The 20,876-nt window shown below is 38.6% G+C and overlaps 1 protein-coding gene across 8 annotated transcripts in view; it reads right to left on the bottom strand.

Moving 5' to 3' along the window:
* LRBA (LPS responsive beige-like anchor protein) overlaps positions 1-20,876 on the bottom strand; it is a 576,880-nt gene that overhangs the window by 441,306 nt on the left and 114,698 nt on the right. For all 8 annotated transcript variants that reach the window (XM_067551903.1, XM_067551904.1, XM_067551906.1 and 5 more), the window contains 4 exons: positions 6,471-7,496; positions 5,288-5,463; positions 3,784-3,937; positions 3,221-3,401 (listed from right to left, as the gene is read on the bottom strand). In XM_067551903.1, the coding sequence (XP_067408004.1) occupies positions 3,221-3,401; positions 3,784-3,937; positions 5,288-5,463; positions 6,471-7,496 (1,537 nt within the window). The remainder of the gene's footprint in view (positions 1-3,220; positions 3,402-3,783; positions 3,938-5,287; positions 5,464-6,470; positions 7,497-20,876) is intronic.

The following is a 20,876-nucleotide window of genomic DNA, read 5'->3' as shown; positions in this document are numbered from 1 at the left end:
AAGTCCAGAATAGGCCTCAGCCCTCCCTTTGCCTTTGGAATCAAGAAGTAATGGGAGTAAAAACCTCAGCCCCGTAGGTCTCTGGGAACCTCTTCCACCGCACCCTCCTGCAAGAGTGCTTGCACCTCCTGTTCGAGGAGTTGCTTGTGAGAGGGATCCCTGAAGAGAGATGGGGAGGGTGGGTGGAAAGGCAGGAGTGAGATAAACTGGAGGGTATGACCAATAGCCACCATGCTGAGCAGCCATCTGTCCAGTGTTATGGTAGCCCATGCTGGGAGGAAACAGGCTAAACGAGAAGAAAACAGAAGGAAGGTTCGATCCATGGGTAGAACTGGTAGGTCACTCTCAGGCACGCCTTCAAAAGGCCTGCTTTCCATGATGATTATGGTGGCTAGAGCCTGGTCGAGAGCCAGTGGATGACAAGTGGCCCTGGTGCCTCTTGTAAGCTTTGTTCTCCTTCTTATAGGAGTCTCTGCAGGGGTGATCCTCAGATTGCTGTTCGTGCTGGGGCTTGAAGTGCCTTCTAGAAGATGATGGTGTATAAAGGCCGAGGGACCTGAAAGTAGCCCTCGAGTCCTTCATGCCATGCAGCTTGGAGTTCATTTGCTCGGCAAAGAGGGCAGTGCCATCGAAAGAGAAGTCCTGAATAGACTGCTGGACCTCTGACGGGAGACCCGAGGACTGTAGCCATGACACCCGCCTCATCAGTACTGGCCTGGCTGCAGAGTCCATTGAATTAGAAGCAGCTTGCGGAGATGCCCTGGCTACCGATCTCCCCTATTCTAAGATGGTCTCAAACTCTTGATTGGAGAAGAGGAACAATGAGTCCGCAAACTTCCAGCGACTGCCAGATATTAAAGTGATATCTTCCAAGCTGCACCTGTTGGTTTGCCACCTGTAGCTGCAGGCTGGCAATTGAACACATTTTCTGATTGAACAAGTCGAGTCTCTGCATGTCTTTGTTTAGGGGTCGAGATGATTTTCCCATCTGTCCCTTTCGTTGGCGGCTGTGACCACCAGGGATTCTGGTGAGGGATGGGTGTAGAAATATCAAATCTCTTCACCGATACATACTTCCTTTTTGCCCTCTTAGACATGGGGGGCAGGGAAGCCAGGGTTTGCCACAGGGCCTTGGCTAGTTTAACAACCCCCTCATGGACTGGGAGGGCCACTGAACTGGGAGCTGCCGAGGCCAATATCGCAAATAGTTTGTCAACCAGCTTGACCAGTTCCTCTATTTTAAGGCCCAAGTTGGAGGCGACCCTTTTCACTCGGTCTTGGTACTCCTTAAAATCGTCCATCGGCACCGCAGATGAAGGTCTCACAACCGCCGCATCCGGTGATGACGAGGAAGACGCCGGTATCTGATCTGGGGGAGGGGCCTCTGCTCTGGGTGGGGTGGAACCCTCAGGCCCTAGGCGCATGAACCTTCATGGTCCAAATCCGTGTCAAGGTGTGGTGTCATGCTTTGAGGAATGGAAGACTGCAGTACCGAGGTTCCTCTCATGGAACCAGCCTGCTGAATCCCAGAGGGAAACCCCCACCACTACAGCCACGGAACAGGGCGTTGACCTTGCGGCCATTGGCAGCACCACCGGGAAACCGGGCACCGGAGCCAGGGCTTGTCTAGTTTGGACAACTTCCTCGCTGTCCAAAGATGAAGTGCCGCTATCCAATGGCTAGGGTGGTGCCATCTCCGAATACCTTGTGGTACCATGCAAAACACGTAGTTGATACACTGGCCCTGGTGAGCAGCATGGAGAGCCCGAACGATGGGTGTGACAGAACCAGCTCTTGTCCTTGGGTTTCCTGTATGGACTAGGTGAGTGGGGTCGCATTGCTAGGGAAACGAGCCGTGAGTCCGGTGACCTGTGTCGCTCCCTGGCTCCATAATGGTGCTCCACTTGGTGCCGGTCCTCCAGAGAATGGCGGCGGGGGCCGATCTGGCAATGTCCTGACCCGGAGAGCATAGCCTTGACTCTCGGGACTGCCTGCCCACCAGTGAATGGTGCCTTGGTGATGGGAACTGTCCAGCAGATCTGTCCCTTGGCACCAGTGCCGAATCTTGGTACGGCACCCTGCCGTTCCTCCGCGTTTGCGGTACCGGAAGCACCAGGAGGCTCTTCCTCGCTTGGAAGGCCTCCGGAGTCTACGGCACCAGTGATGAGGGCCTCTACCACAACCCAGAGTCGGTGAAGGGCCCAGTGCTGGGGTCGACACATGCAGAGGCAAGGGACCTTTCTGAGGCGGGGATGGTTGGTGGCCCGACATAGGTCGCGCCAGGTCCCCCTTAGCCTTCTCTGCAGGAGTGTCCCCATTCCGCATGGATCTTCTTCGACCTATTCTTCAGAACCAAGGATGGAGATTGGTGCCGGAAGGAGGAAGAGGGTGCCAGAGGGGCACTGCACACCAAGGCTGTCATGCTCGGTGCCAAGTCCGATGTGCCGGGCTCCGACACCACTCTAAGAGCTGACTCCATCAGAATGGCCCTGAAATGCATATCCCGTCTTTCTTAGTCTGCGGGCGAAAATTTTTACAGATTTTACACCTCTCGCAGATGTGAGCTTCCCCCAGACACTTTAAACAACTTTGATGAGGGTCGCTCTCAGCATAGCTTCTTTCACAAAGCACAAGGTTTAAACCCCAGGAACGGGGCATGCCCTGACTCTGGGATTTGAACAACTAACAAACTAGAACTAACTGTAACCAAACAAATAACTATATACACTAAAACGATGAATAAATCACTAAGTTTAATGAAAAAAACTTGCAAAGGCAAGAGACGTTCCAGCACCATCACTGGCAGCAAGAAGGAACTGAGAGGGAGGGAGAACCGGCAGCGCCTATATGCAGGTGAATATGTATGCCTCTGCAGGGGGCGCTAGAGCAGGCTTGTACGGGTACCGCTAGGGGAAAAAAGTTTTCTGGCACCAGTGCACGTGGCGTGCACACACACCCCTAACTTGGGAATGGACACGAGCAAGCACTTGAAGAACTCTATTATGGAGCAAACTGCAAGTAAATGAAGACAGCATATGAAAAAAGTCACTGTAAGGGTAGAAAATTTCAGGTCTAGTAACCAAAAAGACATATTTAATTAAGTGAAGTAGGATAAACATCTAAAACTATTCTCCTTAATACATAAAAACAAAATTAAATGGTAGTTAACATTATTTTAAAGACGTACATTTTCCTTCATCAAGCAGTTTTACTTGCTTACCCAGTCGAAGGCATTGTCTCAGAATTCCTCCAGATGACATATTTTTCTCAGACTCAATTTCAGTGAAGCCAAGAGAGCTTGCAAAAATTAATACATCCACAAGGCTGATTAATCTCTGGAGAAATGTTACAGAAGCTTCTACTGAAAGTCCTTGAGTAGGTTCTATAGTCTCTAATTCATGCTATGAGAGGGAAAAGTTGAAAAAATTTACTTTTACAGAAAAGATGATTCTTAGAATTAAAAATTCATGAAGAAAATAGGTTTGTAAAAAGTTCATTATTTTTCCTTGCCAAAATAGTCAGTCATACGTCAAGCTGAAGAATTGAACTGGAAGATAGAATAGATAGAATAACCACATCATATTCCAGACTGCACTGGGGCCCCAGGCCCTGTAGATGGCTTTTTCCCCTCTTCAGGCAATGAGAGCAGGAGCATAAATTCCTCCTAAGGGAACAGCCCATATAGATCTATGCTCTCCCAGGAGGGCAGATATTCCTATTAATGTACTATAAGAAGAAAGGCCCACAAGTGATCACTTTTGCAATAGAAAATTAATTTCTTACTGTGGCAGATGTAGCAGCAGAAAGCAATGGCAATATACCACCGCAAGCCATGACCATGTTGTCCATAACTTGAGAAATGAGGTGAATTGTGTTGTGTACAAAGATGACATTGTCACTGCTGTTCACAAAGTCCATCACGGTCTTTGAAGAATGGCTGTCCAAAAAAAGTAAGATGTCAGGGGGAAAAACGTATTCAGAATAGAAGCCTATAGAACTTGTGTTTTTAGCAAGTTTATTACATCTCTTCAAATGCAAAAAACTGATAGCAACCAGAGATAGCTATGATGCAGCCAAAAACGCCATATAAGCATCCTCACACGGCTCAATCAAAGGTACCTAAATCTTGACCTCAAACTGCTCTTCCTTTACGCTCTCAATCCTCTCCAGAGCATAGCCTGGTAACTGTGTCCAAGTGTGTGGCGAATAATCATGTGGATAATTATTCATTATAGACTAGTCTGTGATCATCTGCTACAGCAAAAAGCACTGTATAAATCAATAAAATAAAGTTTCTCTTGGGATATAAACAAGATCACAACTCAAGGCCTTTGAAGAGCAAAGTTAATATTAGCCAAATCCCCCACATTACAATTTTAAAGCAAAGAAATTACAACAATATCACAAAAAACTAATTATTGTTTCAACACAGAAAACAGATTTTCAGTGCAGTCCTAAATTATCTACAGTATCTTGAGTATACTTGATGCTGTATTAAGTAAATAATTTAGTCATGTCTTAAAACTATAGTTCTAAAGTTTCATCTAAACCTCCAGGTATATTTTATGCACTTGTAAGATTTTATTTATAATTCTTCATCTGTATCTTCTTATTTGGCTAGCATACCTACTTTGATAGCCAGAATTAAATTTTAGCTTTACTATATTATACTGATAAAAAATGGCATTATAATCATAGTGAAATACCAGTGGCACTACTAACCCCAATTTTTCCCTCATTGTTACAACTGATTGATATTTTGCATATTGTTACAATATTTTGTTTTTAACACTCAGGACTACATAATTTCTTCACCTTCACAGAAACATATCAAAGTACAGCAGCAGCACCTGTTTGCTTATGTCAAAGCACTGAGAAGTTTTAATTTAAGGGAAGATTCTTTAAAGAAATAATATAGTCCTGGCTTCCACATTGTGAATGCTCTGAAGAAGATGCACATTGCTAGATATATATTCAGAGAGAGGAATCGTGGTTCCATTGAAGTCAGTGGGAGTTTTGCTCACTGACTTTAATGGGGCCAATATTTCATCCAGAATGTATATGCAACCCTTCAACATATCTTTCAATATTCCTAAAGACTGGTAATCAATAATTCTGAGAAGATCTTGATATAGACCCCAAAATAACTAATTCACACTTTAATAATAGGTTAGAAAATCTCCAAATATAAAAAATTTAACCAGCTACATTAGATTTCTGTAACACCATAGATTTCTGTTACACTGCAATGCTAGCAAACATGATTTCCTACAAAGGACAAATGTACCTTCTCCACATCTGTATATCTGTCTCTATTGAAAAGAGTAAATCTGTGAGCAAACGTTGATGCATCTTGGACCATTTAAACTCAGGAATACGAAACATAGTCGTCCTGGAGTCTCTTCTCTGCCCATCAGATGCAGCAGCCAAGTCTTGTCCTGATGAATCTTCCTGCCTTGATATCTGTTTACATAAAATACAGGCAAGTTTCAAAGTAAAAAAAATTCAATTTCAACAGTGTATATTGAAATAAGTTTCAAAACAAACTTTGGATGTAATAGGCCTGTAAGCTTTGACATTATGTAAAAACTTACAAAAGCACATAAATTTAAAAATTAAACTAAGATAATTGCAGGGCCCCTATTAATTGATTATACCAAGCCTACAAACTATAATACAACTGCAACGCCATCTCTGCCACTCTGGACAAAAGAAAGCAGCAACTAGATCTTACCACATGGGGAGCAAATGTTGCTACTGACAGTGATCTCCCTCCTTTGAGGAAGGATGTTGTAGGATGAAGGGCATCAACTGGCAGGTATCTCTGCAGGAGGGAAGTATTCAGCTACATCAATGTTTAACCATATTCAGCAGGTACCATTGAACTGAAGCAGAAGTCTGAAGGAGTGTGAGCATTGCAGTAAGGGCAAAAACATAAGCCCAGTTCTAAGTTAAAAACATCCTTATGTTGATACTTTATAGTGATAATGAATGAGTTCTCAAATGATGTACATTAGTAGCAGTTAGCTAAAAAAATTGATTCTACAGCTTTCATTAGACTCTGATGGGAATTTAGGCTAGTTCTTTTCTGCCTGATAGATGGTAGCTACAAGAGACCTCTGAGGATTGAGAGATAGAAGGGCTGAAGGGGAATGGAGGAAATAAAAGGGAAGTTCGATGAAAAAATAGAGGGAATTCAAGGTGAAACCAATGCCGCTTTTTCCTCTTAAACTTAGAGACTACAGGTGGCACAAATTGATAGAGGTTTTAGCTATTTGACTCATGAGATCAGCAAAGTGTTTCTTCAGTCAGCCTTCAAAACCCCTATGAACTGTACAGAAACTCACTAACTTCTCAAACTGTACTGGGGGAAACCAGTTTTGTTTTTCTTATAAATATCAAACTAATCAGTTTGACTATTTTTTTAGGTCCAATTTTAATTTGGCACAAGGGAGGTATATAAAAGTTACCTCAGGTAGGGGTCTAAGAGGTTGAGTTGTTTCCAGGCTTGTGCTGGGCTTTAGTTCCAGTCTCTGTGTGTCTGATGCAACACTAGAAACATCAAGCTTGGCAATTTTTTTCTCTGAGGCCACAGAAGCTTCTGAAGTATGTCTGTTTGCATCTTCTCCAGTTGCTTTGATTTCATCAGTTTTTAAGCCCTCTAACTTCTCACTCACTTCTGAATTTAGATTACTTGTCTCCTCTTGGACTTCAGAGGTCAATGTTTCTGACAAGGAAGCCAATTCTTCTCTTGTATCATCCAACATTTCGGCACTTTGAGATTCTACAGGTACTGACTCAGGTTCCTTCTCAATAACAGTTTTCTCTTTTGGTGCTATTGTTACTTGCCTTTCACTTTCAAGTGAGCTATTCTCTTCACTGGTTTTTAGTATCAACCTTTCTGACGGTAAAGGCAGGTTGCTTTCCTCTTTTAAATCAACAAAGTCATCCTCTTCCATCTCTGGTGTAAATTTCTCCAATATTTCTGGGCTTTCAGTTGGCTCACCTTCTAAAACAGTTTGTGCAGTTAGAGAAGCCCCTTCAGCAGGTGATATTTCTTCCACAAGCTCTTTAGCTTTACTCAGAGAATCTGCAATTGCTTCAGCAATTCCAGCAGTGATTTCTGAATCTCCTGGTTTTACTGATTCTGTCTGTAGAGGAAATTCTAAGCAAAGTGCTCTGTTTAAGTCAGGTGATGTCTGAACATTTTCTCCCTCTGATTTCTTCTCTTCATTAGATGGTGAATGACTTTGTAGCTCGCATTCAGGTGAGATCTCATTTTTCTGAGCACTGTGCCCCAGGCTATCAGCCCCAACATATGCAGAAGCAGCAGCATCTTTCACCTCCAAATGCTGTTGTCTCCCTGTGATTTCAGCTTCTCTGCTAACTCCTGAGATAGTTCTAATAGGGGTGGAAGGTCCACTTCCTTCACCTCCTTTCCTTTGGTAATCCCTGAACGTTTGGGAAAGGCTCTCTTTATGCATTTCAAATGTTACCTAAAAACAAAGAATTTTCAAGAAAATTAGAACTCAAAATTAGAAGACCGATTCTTCTACAAAGTAGATTCAGAGGAAACTGAACAACAGTAGTATCAAATGGCATCTAACTGCAGAGTTGCAATGCAGCCTTAACTGTGGTGCCGCTACCATCCCACTATAACATACAAGTAAAAAAGCATTAAAATTGAATTATTTCCTACTGCAGACCATTTATCTTATTTAACATAACAGGGATTTCAGAAATTCAGCTATGAACCCATGGAGAACATCCAAGTAAACAAGACATCTAAAGAGCATCTAAGGGCTAAAGAGATACTAGAATGACTATTTGGGTAGAATTTTGCACATTTACTAGAAGTATTCTAAGTTTAAAAAATTGCACAAATAGGCAAGTATCAGAAATAATTTTTTCTTAGATTAACTAAATCACTACCTAAAATCAGTCCAGTTCTTTGTACTACCCCAATTAAAAAGAACTAACCTACTGCAGATTATGTATACAGTAAATAAATAATAATGCAGGCATTTTATAAAGATTTTACAGGCATGAGTTTCAGAGTTACATTGCTAGCAAGTGGTGATGCCACTTGCACATTTCGTTCCACATAAATATCCTTCAAGAGTTTTATACCACACTGCCCCATCCATCATGTATTTTGTATAAGTCATTTATGTTACCAAAAAACAACTTAAGAATCTTCTGATGAATTTTGCAGATTATTATTGGGACTATTTATTGTGTCCCTCCACCTATAAAGCCAGGTGCCTTTGTTACTATGAGCTCAACTGTCAATGGTAAGAGGAAGATAAAAAATTTGAACTAATAAATGTAAGCACCTCTAGAAATTACTTAGAATGGTTTATATTTGTAAAATATATACTTTAAACTCTATCATTCCAACTCCCTCCAGGAATTGAAGTTACAACTAGCTGTCAGTGGAAAAATAGAAATCTTCCTTTACCCAATGTTAACTACTTGTTTCTAGCACTAGAGGGCTGCTACACATTGATTTCAAATCAGAAATATTTTTATGAAAAGAAAAGCTGTTACTGGTCTAGGACAGAATCTTACCCTTTCTGGTAAAAGTTGGCACCCCAATGAGATTGTAGTTCATCCTTGTTAAGCATCATAAATGTGCATGACACTTCAGATAAGATAATATCTCTGCCATAAAAGGTTTAAAATGTAAAGCCTAATCCTGCAAAGACTTACACATATGCTTAAATTGATATACTGTAACTAGTCGCATTGAAGTCAATAAGACTACTCACAGTGCATAAAGTTACACACACATTTGAGTCTTTACAGGAATAGGGCCTGAATTCAGACAAAGTGAAGAGAGACTGTCAAAAAGTTATTAGATGGGGAATCATGAGAATGGAAAAAGTGCAAAGCACTCATTAGCATCAGGGAGTGGAGTAAGAACCTAGACAAACGTACAGTAGCAAGATCATGTGGTTGCATAAGATTAGTGATGCTATATCTGGAAGGTTACACTGGATTTTTTCCTTAAAAACATTGACAGCTATTGAAATAGTCTGTTTGCAGTACTTTCTTCATGACTATGCAATCTGATAAAAATGCAAGTTTATATTTGCATCTAGAGGTTTTTCTTTTCTTTTAAATCCACATACTTCACAAAAAAAAAGGATATGCCAAAAAATCTCCCATGATCAGTGAAATGTAAATCATGCAAGATCATGGTTCTGTTCATATCAGAACAATTCCTTTTTAATGCATACAGCTCAAAAATATTATGTCCCCAATCCTGCAAGCTGTTCTGAAGAAGTGGATCCATGCTTGCTGGATCAGGGCCTGTGTGTCCTCTTTCCACAATTCACTCCATATACTCCACACCTAACTTTTGTACTCCCAATCTTTTTCTAATTCCAAGGCTGATATATCAACAATTCATCTCCCTCATCCCAAGAAGTTCCCAAACATTTAAATTTCAAATTGGAACAAACATTACTGCTGCCCTAGCACTGTATATGTGCAGTCACAACAGAATAGAAAAATAATTATATTTAAAACAAGCTAAGTAAAGCAGAGTTAAGGTAACAGTTGTATGTGAAAGAAAAAAAGAATTGATGTTCTATTTTGTTGTTACTAGGTTCTATAATTCATTCATGCTCCTCTGTTTAGTTCAGTCTACCTTTTTCATATCAGCAATATCTTTTTTTCATTCATCCTGACAAAAGTAAGATGAGCTGAGAGATTTATAACCCAGTTCTTAAAATTCATTTTCCAAAGAGATGCCCTGAACACTAGAGTTTTTCATCAACTAACTTGCTATCTATAGCATTAAATATTCCCTTAAGCAAACCAGGTACACAACAGTAAGCTTTGTTGAAGACTTTCATAGACACTTCATTCTTCTACACACCAAATATTTTTTGCTTGGATCTTATTAAGAAAGTATTTGTCCACTTGGCATTCACAGTCATTCCTGGTAGAAGGAAACGAGTGCCAGAATATTTTTTCTTTATAAAATTGCTACATTGTCATGAAGTAAACAAGACAGATGTTTAAAAAGGCACACACATTTAGCATTAAGAAACAGCAGGAAGGGAAAAAATAAAAAAGAAATAATTGAAAATAATACTGTTGGATTGTTGTTTTCTGGAAATAATAAACATCACTTTAACCCACTATGCTCTGCTCCACTGATCAATCTTGTACTGCAGCATCAGAACGACCAGTATTTTGCACTAAAGCTACTAAGCTGGGAGGTGATTCTCCACTCACATAGACATACCTGCACTAACTCTGCCTGAGCTAGCATTTAAGATTAGCAGTATGTCTGCAACAGCACGGGTGGCAGCTGGGGTTAGTTACACAAGGGGGCAGGTGGGATTGTACACAGGACGGCTATCCTGAGTAGCTGCCTGTGCTACTGTAGACACACTGCTATTTTAGGTGCTATCTTAAGCAGAGCTAGCACAGATACATCTACACAAACTAGGAATCACACCTCCCAGGCTCATATGTACATGTACCCTAAGAGTGCTCAGGAGTAAACTGAGGCAGATTAGTCACTCAAATTGACACACTCAATAGAATAGTTAGGAATGGAACTTGGATCTCCTGACTCAGTTCTATGTTCAAGTCATTAGACTAAAGATCTTCCCACCTTTTTCTCCATTTCCTAAAACAACTCTTCCAAGTTAGGATTAGATTATGTTCGAGCAGAAGAATTATGTCTACAAATGATAAAAGACTCACTATTCATGCCACAATGCTTCGGTGACCCTGTCTACGCTTACCTCCGAGATTCGCCGGTAGTCGACGGGAGTTATGCAAGCTACGCAAAAAACATGTGCAACTTCTGTCAACTTCTCTGCTCCTCTTCTGCGCACTGTCTTCACTGCACTGCACTGCACTGACAGGAACCATATTCCCGTCGACGCAGCGCTACGCCACTTGTGAAGGTGGTCTTAATATGTTGATTTCTGGATCGAATGAGCAGGTCTTCACTGACCGCTCAGTTGATCCAGAGAAATCGATCTGATAGTGGTGACTTTGCCATCATCAGTGTAGCCGTAGCCTGTAAATGTTATTTTCTAGTATTACTAATTTGTTCTTTTCATCACTATTTTTTTTTAAATATTTCTTTCCAAATGTACTCATATTCAGTATAGTAGAACCTCAGAGTTACAAACACCAGAGTTACAAAGTCACCAGTCAACCATACACATCATTTGGAACTGGAAGTAAACAATCAGGCAGTGGCAGAGATTAAAAAAAAAGAGAAAATATTATACAGTGTTGTGTAAATGTAAACTATGAAAAAATAAAGGGGAAACAGCATTTTTCTTCTGCATAGTGAAGTTTCAAAGCTGTAGTAAGTCAATGTTCGGTTGTGAAACTTTTGAAAGAACAATCATAATGTTTTATGCAGAGTTACAAACATTTCAGAGTTACAATCAACCTCAATTCCCAAGGTGTTCTTAACTCTGAGATTTTTCTGTATCATCTTTCACCTTAAATTAAAGCTATGTTTAGTTATTGGTTTGTCTGACACTCCAAATCCTCAAGTTTTCAACTCTGATTCCATAACAAGGATCAGTTAAAGTTGACAATACATTTTGTCAAATATTTTTCTTTTCTGGGTGGGAAGGCACTATAGATACCTTGAGTTATCTCAAGAAAAACTACCAGTTTTCTCCCAATGCTGTTTCTTTCATTTCCAAACCAGCTACTTACAAGGCTTGTTTCAACTGGAACAGGAAGACACCCAACATGTGGAAATACAATTTGGTTTCAAAAAGACTTATGGGCACATATTTCCCCAGAGACTACCAATATACTTACTGTCATCTGCTTCTATTTAGCTAGGGTAGTACATCTCTGAATTATATACCACACACCATAGTCATACAGAGCTCAATGGTAGCCCAAACTTAGTTACAGCAAACTGAATCCTCTTTTTACTAACGAATTAATGACTAGTTGCCTTCAGAGAAAAAAACCCAAGAGATCATCTTATAGATGCACAGTACTAAAAAAGCATCAATGGGAATTTATGTCCCATTTTTCCATGCTTACTAGACCAAGCAAAATTAAAGGGCAAAAAATGGGAAATGTTTCTCTCACTTTCATTGAAAAATCTTCAGACAAAATTTTTCCAGATAGCTCTAATGTTTACAGTGGTTTGATTGTCATGAAGTTGGCAATATGCAAATACAAATGAAATTGGAGCACAGTATGTGCAAGTGTCATCTGCATATTGTAAGTGTAGCTTAAAAAAAATTTTGGCGGGGAGGGGGGGGAACATGTCAACGTTTGTCAAAAGGAACAATGAGTGTTTTGCTTTGGTAAAGTGTGCTTTTTCTCCCACAAGCAAATATGTAAAAATAGTATCTTCTTAAATTTATCTGTTTCCTGTATATATTTAGAGTCCATCTGACTGTTTTAATGACAATACTTACTGCTTTTTATTCCTGTTAACATTGCATAGACAAAGTAACTAAGAGAGACTGGGATTCTGCTCTGGCTTAATCATTGTCAATAGAATTGTTAATTGAGTTCCAACTGTAGAGTCAAATTCTGCTCTCTGTTACATGTGTGGAACATCATTATGTTCAACAGACACATTGTATTCAGATATAATGGAGAACTGAAACTGACCTGCAGAACATATAATGGTTATGATAACTGAGCCAGAGGGAACACAACTGAGTACCAGATCCCAGGTTAATTTTGCAGAGCTGGCACATATTAAACCAATCTTGCTAACTGAGCAAATTTGCTCTGAAAACCATTATGACAGCAAACATGGACTTTTTGATGCTTTGGACACTTACTTTTCAGAATATAATCAGTTAAAATATTTATATATGTAATAGTGCATGGTATGCACTACTGACATAAGTGTTCTGCTATACTATTAGTCCAATCAAAAATAAATTGAGGGTATCAACAGGTATCATCGTAAAGACGTTTCGAAGACCACAGCATCAATTGCTAAGGCCAAAAGGGACCATTAGATCATCTAAGTCTGATTTCTTTTATGTCAAGGCCATTAAATTTCACCCAGGAATCCGTGTATTGATCCCATTAACTTGTGTTTGGCTAAAGCCTATTTTCCAGAAAGGCATCCTGTCTTGATCTGAAGACATCAAAAGATGAGAAAATCCACTACTTCCCTTGGTAGCTTGTTCCAGTGATTAATTACCTTCACTGTTAAACATTTGTGCCTCATTTCCAATTTGAATTTGCCTGACTTCAGCTCCCAGACATTGGTGTGTGTTATATTTTTCTCCTCTAGAATGAAAAGTTCTTGAGTAGCTGGTATTTGTGTGGCTCTTTAACTGGATGCAGTATTCCAGTATCAGTCTCACCAATGATGTATACAGAGATAAAAATCACCTCCCCTACTCCTACTCCTCTTTTTATACATCCAAGGGTTGCATTTGCCCTTTTTGCCACAGCATCACCCTGGGAGCTCATGCTGAGTTGCTTATTCACTATGACTATTCAATCCTTTGCAGAGTCACTGCTTTTCTAGGATACAGTCCCCCATTCTGCAGGTATGGTCTGCATTCTTTGTTCCTGGATGTATAACTTCGCATTTGGCAATATTAAAATACATTTTGTCTGGATTAAGTGGCAAGTTGGCCCCATTCAGAATGTTCTGGATGACTATCCTGTCCTCATCATTATTTATCACTGTCAAATGTTTGTGTCATCTGCAGTTTTACCAGAAGTGAATTTATATTTGCTTCCAGATCACTGATGAAAATATTAAATAGTGTCGGGCCTAGTACTGATCCCTGAGGAACTACATTAGAAAAACCCACATTTGATGATGCTTACTAATAGACAACTACTTTTTGAGATCCATCAGTTAGCCAGTTCTTCAAATCCATTTAACATGTGCTTTATTTATATTTGTATTTATTGTACTGTAATTTTTTTAATCAGAATGTCATGCAGTACTAGGTCAAACACTTTACAAAAGTCAATTATACCTATTCAGTCACCTTTATTAAACAAACTTGAAATCTTAAAGAATAAAATCATGTTTTTTTGACAAGACATCTTTCATAAAACTTTGCTGACTGGCATTAATTACATTCCTATCCTTCAATTCTTTATGCATTGAATCCTGTATCAACTTTTCCATTATTTTGCCTGGGATTGATGTCAGGCTAACCAGCCAATAATTGCCTGGGTCATCACCTTACCCTTTTTGAATATTGGCATTTTAGCACTCTTCCAGTCTTCCGGAGTTTCCCCATTATTCCAGGATTCACTGAAATCTATCTCTGGGCAAGCACTCTCTTCAACCAGATCTTTAAGGACACTTGGGTGCAAGATATCCATGCCTGCTTATTTAAAATGTTTTTATCCCTGGCATATATTGTTTAACATCTTCCTTTGTTACTAATGGACTGGAAAAAGTACTTCATCTTCCTTATATGATACGATTACATCATCTTACCACTGTGCAAAATACAGATCAGAAACATTTACTGAACACTTCTTTCTTTTCTCCAGAATTAACAATTTTACGATCCTCATCTAGTAATGGGTCTATGCCAATTGCGAGGATTTCTTCTGTTCCTAATATACTTAAATTCTTTCTTATGGTCTCTCTCTCTCTCATGGATTTTTTTCCCTGATGTCTTTAGCTTCCCCATCACTTTTCAACACTTTTTAATATCTAATTTCCGTTACCAATTCCTATTTTAAGAGTTTAATTCTTCTGTAAGTATTCATTCCAGGTTAAAAGCCGTTTCCCCCCCTGGAAAAATCCACAACTTTTAAAAAATAAATAAAATAATCCTGAAATGAAAGAAAAGCTAAAAAATACACAATAGTAATTTAAGATGTTCTTTCATACCTCTGACTCCAAAATGGTACACATATATTGTGGGAGGTTGTGTCTTGAGTAAATAATTTGTAATACAAAATCAGCTTCTTCAATTTAAACAAAGACTTTTTAGGTCATATAAAAAAAAATCCAACATAAATCAAACATATGAAAAATTCTCCTAGGTAATTATACTTAAAATATACCTTGTGTCTGGTTGGCTCATTTTGCTTTTGTGCACGTTCTCACGTACCAAGTAACATCTAGATATTAACTACCCTTCCCTCACTTTGCATCACTCCCTATCAATTGTCTCCCCACTAGCATCTTTTAGTTTTTCTATATGAACCTTATTTGTGGGGCTTCTTTCCTAAAATGGTCCCTTTGTAATTTCTACACTCTGCTTTCAGGTCTTGAAAACCAATTTCTATCATGACACCTACAATAATACTAACCCTCCAGTTACAGCATAGTTGGGGAATATTTGTGAAAACCTAGATATATTTTTCAAATACACTTAAGTATTTTTTTTTAGAATGTAAATTCTTTAGTGATAAGAACAGTGTATAATCCCTAACACATGCAGTGATACCACAGACAAACTATAGATGATCAGTACATATGTTTTGTATTGTATTCAAGTGTTAATCTGTATGTGTTTGATGCACATCAGTTACAAAATCAGCAAGAAAAAGCTAAAGTACATTTCTCATCTATTTAAGATTGATGAGAGATAGGGACACTGCAAATACTGAGCAGTTTGATTTACAGAGTCACTGCAAATCAGTTGTATATTATTCTTTACCTAATTAGGGGTAATATTTTAAATATATACTCCACAGTAAAAATAATGCAGAACAGTTTAGCAGTTGTGGTTTACTTATCCAAAACAGCAAAGAGATGATGATTTTGAAAGCCAATATAAAGTGATTTCCTAGAGTATTTTGGAAACTAAACTAATGAAATTGCTTTTCAGATTGCTATTGTGTGTTGCAAAAAGTGGGGGAAGGAAGGTCAATACAGACAATTGCCATCTTTAGATGCTGGCCATGTAATCCCATGGGAAAATAAATCCAGACATAATATGGTGACATACACAGACCCAAGACAATGCAGAAAAATGCAAGGCGAGTGATACTGTTAAAGCAAGCAAGAAAGCATACAAATATAGTAGCAGGGAGGGTAAAGACGACTTTTTTAATAATAAAGGTATGCAATTTAAGCAGCATTGTTTCGATCATAAAAAATCTCAAGTCAAGAATCCATTTTTTAAAAACAAATTTGCAAATTAAAGTAGCAAAAAACACAAATTTAGGCAGGCTAATTACAATGATGGACTTTACAAAGCAGCATTTCAAATTAAGGGTTTTCTTTGTATATAAAAATATATGAAATACTGCTCTGTAAAAACCAATATTGTAGCAAGCCTACCTAAATTTGTGTTTTTGCAACTTTATTTTGCAAATTAGTTTAACTAACATGTACCCCGCATATAAGCAATCCTGTTAAATGTGGAAGGCAAGAACAACTTTTTTCTAAACAGATATTCCATGACATTGAGTTAGTAAACACTTCTCACAAAGCAGACGCTGAGTGTTGTAAAATATAGTATAAAAGCCAGGGTTAGGATTAATGAAAGCTACAATTATCAACAAAATGTACACTCGAGTAGAGATTCCTTTTAAAATATGAATAGCACAGAGCTAACTTAACTAAGATATAAATACTAGCTTATGTAAACAACATGAAAGATAAATGCCATCTGAAAACCTTAAATTCACTATTGTTCAGTCATTTTTTATTTTCCTTAAAGCATCTGCAACTGTAAAGCTGATCATTCACAATTAATTACCAGAAATTGTTCTAAATTAGCAAGCTAAAAGGCCAGTCATTAATCTTCACAATCATTTGATGGTTAATCCATAGTCATTTGGAAAGCACATCTACGCACTACTAGTTAAAGACACTTGTGAGCTAATAACTACAACATTCTCCTCTGCCATTAATTTTAACTTAATTTGACATTCAACATTTACTAATTGCCAGACAAGAAGATTAGCATGCAGCATGCAAAAAGGTTAAGATGACTAACATTTGTATTAAAACTAACATGTAGTAGAGAGATTTTAGCTGTTTGTTAAGAGTTAGCCTGAGTCTCCCCCGCCCAGTATTGTGGACTGCAGGAAAATAGTGTGGGAACTGGTTGCCGACCAGCCAATAACAGCACTGTTGTCTGTAGCAAGGCTTATTGTAAACTAGTTCCTGTACTGCTAACTCCATCAATAAACAGTTCATAATTCCAGTATATGTTACTATTTTTACTCTGAGAGCTTTATTGACCTATTTTTTTCCACACTTCTAGGAGCAATGCTAACAGCTGAGGCCTGGAAATTCTCCACTCCATGCAAGTAACCAATCACCTTTAACTGGAGGCACCAATACCTGCCGATACCAATCTCACTTCATGAATCAGTCAGAGAAAAGGGACAGAGGTATTATAGACACACACTAATACCGTCACACAACTGTCCTCAAAACAACACATTTTGCCATTCCCCCACCAATCTTCCTAGTGAGGAAAACACTACATTCTAAACCAATTTTCTCTTATGTTTACTTTCAAAATGCAAATTAATTATAGGACAAAATTATTCTGAATGGTAAATATCACTCAATATTGACTAATAAAAGTCTTCATTTAACTGGAAGCTAAATTTATATGTTGGCTATTGTGATGATTTGGGGAATATGTCCATGTACAATTTATGAAGTCTATTTTGGATTATTAACTTTATGTTTAAACACTTATGATGATCATTTTGACTCATACTGCTTGTGCTAAGCAGATGGAGTAGTGCCAGACGGTCTGTCACTGAACAGGGTGATCATTAAAAATCACCACCACCAGAATAGATCTTGCCAGAACAGAACAAAATGTCTACGTCCTAGGTGAAACCAGTTTTTCCACCAGCTTTAATCCAGACTGTTAGGGTTTTAAATGAGTGGGGAAAAAAGGGAGAGAGACAGAGCAGGGTTTTAAAAACAAAGAGGTTGAGGCTTGATCTACACTGAGAAGTTACACTGGCATCGTTGTGTTGGTCAGGGGTACCAAAAATACCAACCACATCCCTATCCAACATATATAAAACTCCAAGTGAAGACACAGCTATGTCACTGTAGCTAATGTTATTTGGGGAGATGGTGAAAAACTGCTGTTCGTTATAGGTTGTGTCTACAGTAGAGGGCTCTGCCAAAATATCTACGTCAGTATAGTCTCTATAGTGTAAAGGAGAAACTGAAGAGACACAGAGGGACTGAACAGGGGCAGGTTTCCTGAGTGAATGGAAACCTTTCTGACTGTTGGATCAGCCAGAGCAGAAAGGCCCTGACTGCTCATGTCAGAAAGCGAGCGGTGCTATGGATTCAGAAGAGAAGCCCTGAGCTGGAGAAATACAGACCAGCAAAGGGGCTCTCCCTGCCCTTTTCAGTTTAACTTTCTCAGTCCAAAAATAATATTTTTCTGTGACTTTGACCATGACATCCCATTTCCTCAAATGCAGTGGTTTAAGTAAATCCAGTCAGGCATAGAGTTCCCACCCACCATGGATGCTGCTCGTCAAAGGGCTCTCCCGAGTGGTTTGTACTCCTGCTTCCCACCCTCTCCTGCTGAGACTGGAGCTCCCATCACACTTAGAAGTCGGTAGTAAGCAGGCCCCTCCATCCACACCCAGGAATAGCAGGGGACTCACCTGAGAAGGAAGGGGAGGAAGGTGCCAGAAGCCATACTCTGAACAAGCATCATTTCAAGGGAGCCCCCACATTTTAGTCCCAAAGTAACCTACATTCCACACAAATCTGGTGACACCTTAATTTTTGTTGTTGAAAATTATTTACATCAGAAGTTTTTTTAAAAAAAGCTATTTACATAAGATGAATTAATCTCACATTTTAAGTTTGCTGCATGAACAATTAGTCTTCCCCACTCATGTCTGGCCTTTGTCACACATTGTGGCCCATGTGTGGGCCCTGGCAGGTTAAGAGGTATGCTAAAGGTGCCAGGTAGATAGCAGCAGTTCTCCTTCAAGAAGCAGTCCTCAAAATGAATGAGTTGAAGAACCATTTATCTAACAGACATCAACAGTAGTATTCAAATATCAGATAATTCTTATACACCTTTTCTAGGAAAGGTGTATAAGTATTTTGTGTTTATGGAGTCTTTTTAGACTCTCTCCTCTACCCCAATATTCAGCCTAAACATTTTGTATTTTAATTTCATACCACTGTTCCTACTTAGGGTCACATATACATTATTACCCTAAAAACATTTCCTGTCCTCCATTTTACACAATTCCAATGTTTGTAGATCATTATCATGAATCACTGAATCCTTGCTGAGAATTTAAGAAGCATTTTACATCATGACACAGTACAAGCTAACTATTCCTCAGCACACATCTGTCAGGTAGCTAAATATTATTCTCATTTTACAGATGGGAAAACATTAAACAACTCACAGTTTAAACAACTAGCTAAAGACCTCACAGTAACTCAGAACCAGTACTGGAAATGGAATTTAGGAGGTCCTGGCATCCAGCCCTCTGCTCATTCCACTAGATGATGCTTCCTCCCCTACATATTAAACTTTTTAATCTTCCCTCATAAATCTATTACTGCAACCTCCTAATCATTTTTGCAGATCCATCTCTCCAATTTGTCTACATCTGCCACTACCATGCTGATGAAATCAGGCTATCAGCTACATAATTCAGCTTAATGCCATGCACGTCGATTTCATTATGTGGTACAATCTATTTTTTCTCTTATTGAAGGGATTATCACATTTTAGGACACAAAAAAGAGGAACTATCCAAATGATTTATTCAGAATTGTTATCTATGCCAATTAAAATATCAGTTTATTATTTGGGTAGAAAATAATCACTTAGAAATCAAGAAAAGTTAGTATTTTAAAACTAATTGTTTATGTTGGTTAGAATGATCAAATCCCCTTTTATTCAGATTAGTAAACAATATTCTGAAACATTTCCATACCCAGATTAAAGTTGATATAACTGCAGTCTACAAATGGAAGCATTTTTGAACACTTATTGAGTCATAACATTAATGTGAACTTCATGAAGTTGATTAAAATATTCCAAGATGTTTCCTTCTCCAAATGATTTACCTTTAAATTGGTTATTTGGTAACATGACAACTTGTTAATTAAAAGATATTTGGAAGGACCTGAAATGGTTAAATGTTCATACTTTTCAACATTTTAAATATACAGATAGATAGTATATTATATTGTGTGAATCATTATTTTCATTAAACCTTGGGGAAATTGAAAGGTCAAGAAGGCAACTTGTCCACCATTCTTTACTTGTTTCCTATTATTAACCACGAAGCCATTGGTGCTTTTTGCAAAGTAATAGGACTAGACAGGTTTAAGTTTAGGATATAGTTAACATGGCTATTATGCTAGAAAAAACAAAGAAGTTTCTGGGTGGTTTCATAAATTCAATGTACTTTGATAAGAAACCAAATTGGGTTTTGATCTAAATTTTTAATTAATATTTTCATCAAACTATAAGACTCAGATTAAATCATAATTTTTGGTAAATCAGGTTCAACTGTAAAGAAATAGCACAAAGATATAATATGAAAATCAAGACCATGCATGAGCAATACATAGAAATTCAGCTTTAAAAAGGCTACACACACCTTTTAAATTCTGAGAGCAAAGAAACCAATGTAGTGCAATTATGCTAGAAAAACCACTGCTGCTTATAAAGCATAGTGCAGCTGTTGGAAAAGAGGGTTACAGTGACAAACAGCTTCCCTGCTACAAAGGTGGCAGGAAATCTATCAAACTGGACAATAAAATTGCAATTGAGTTTCTTTGGCTTTTTATAGCAGCTGCATGTATCTTGATGTGTAGCTCTGCAAAACCTATCCAATTCTGCAACACTAGTCCGTTACACCCTAGTTCTTTATCAAAGAATAGCGTTATAAATTAGTGGTAGGGTGGTGCAAAGAGCATAAAAGGGAAAAATAAG

Source organism: Emydura macquarii, unplaced genomic scaffold (genome assembly GCF_026122565.2).
Source record: "Emydura macquarii macquarii isolate MOO-44397 ecotype Brisbane River unplaced genomic scaffold, CSIRO-AGI_Emac_v2 contig_1363, whole genome shotgun sequence".
Taxonomy (NCBI): Eukaryota; Metazoa; Chordata; order Testudines; family Chelidae; genus Emydura; species Emydura macquarii.
This window is presented reverse-complemented; position numbering and strand designations above follow the sequence as displayed.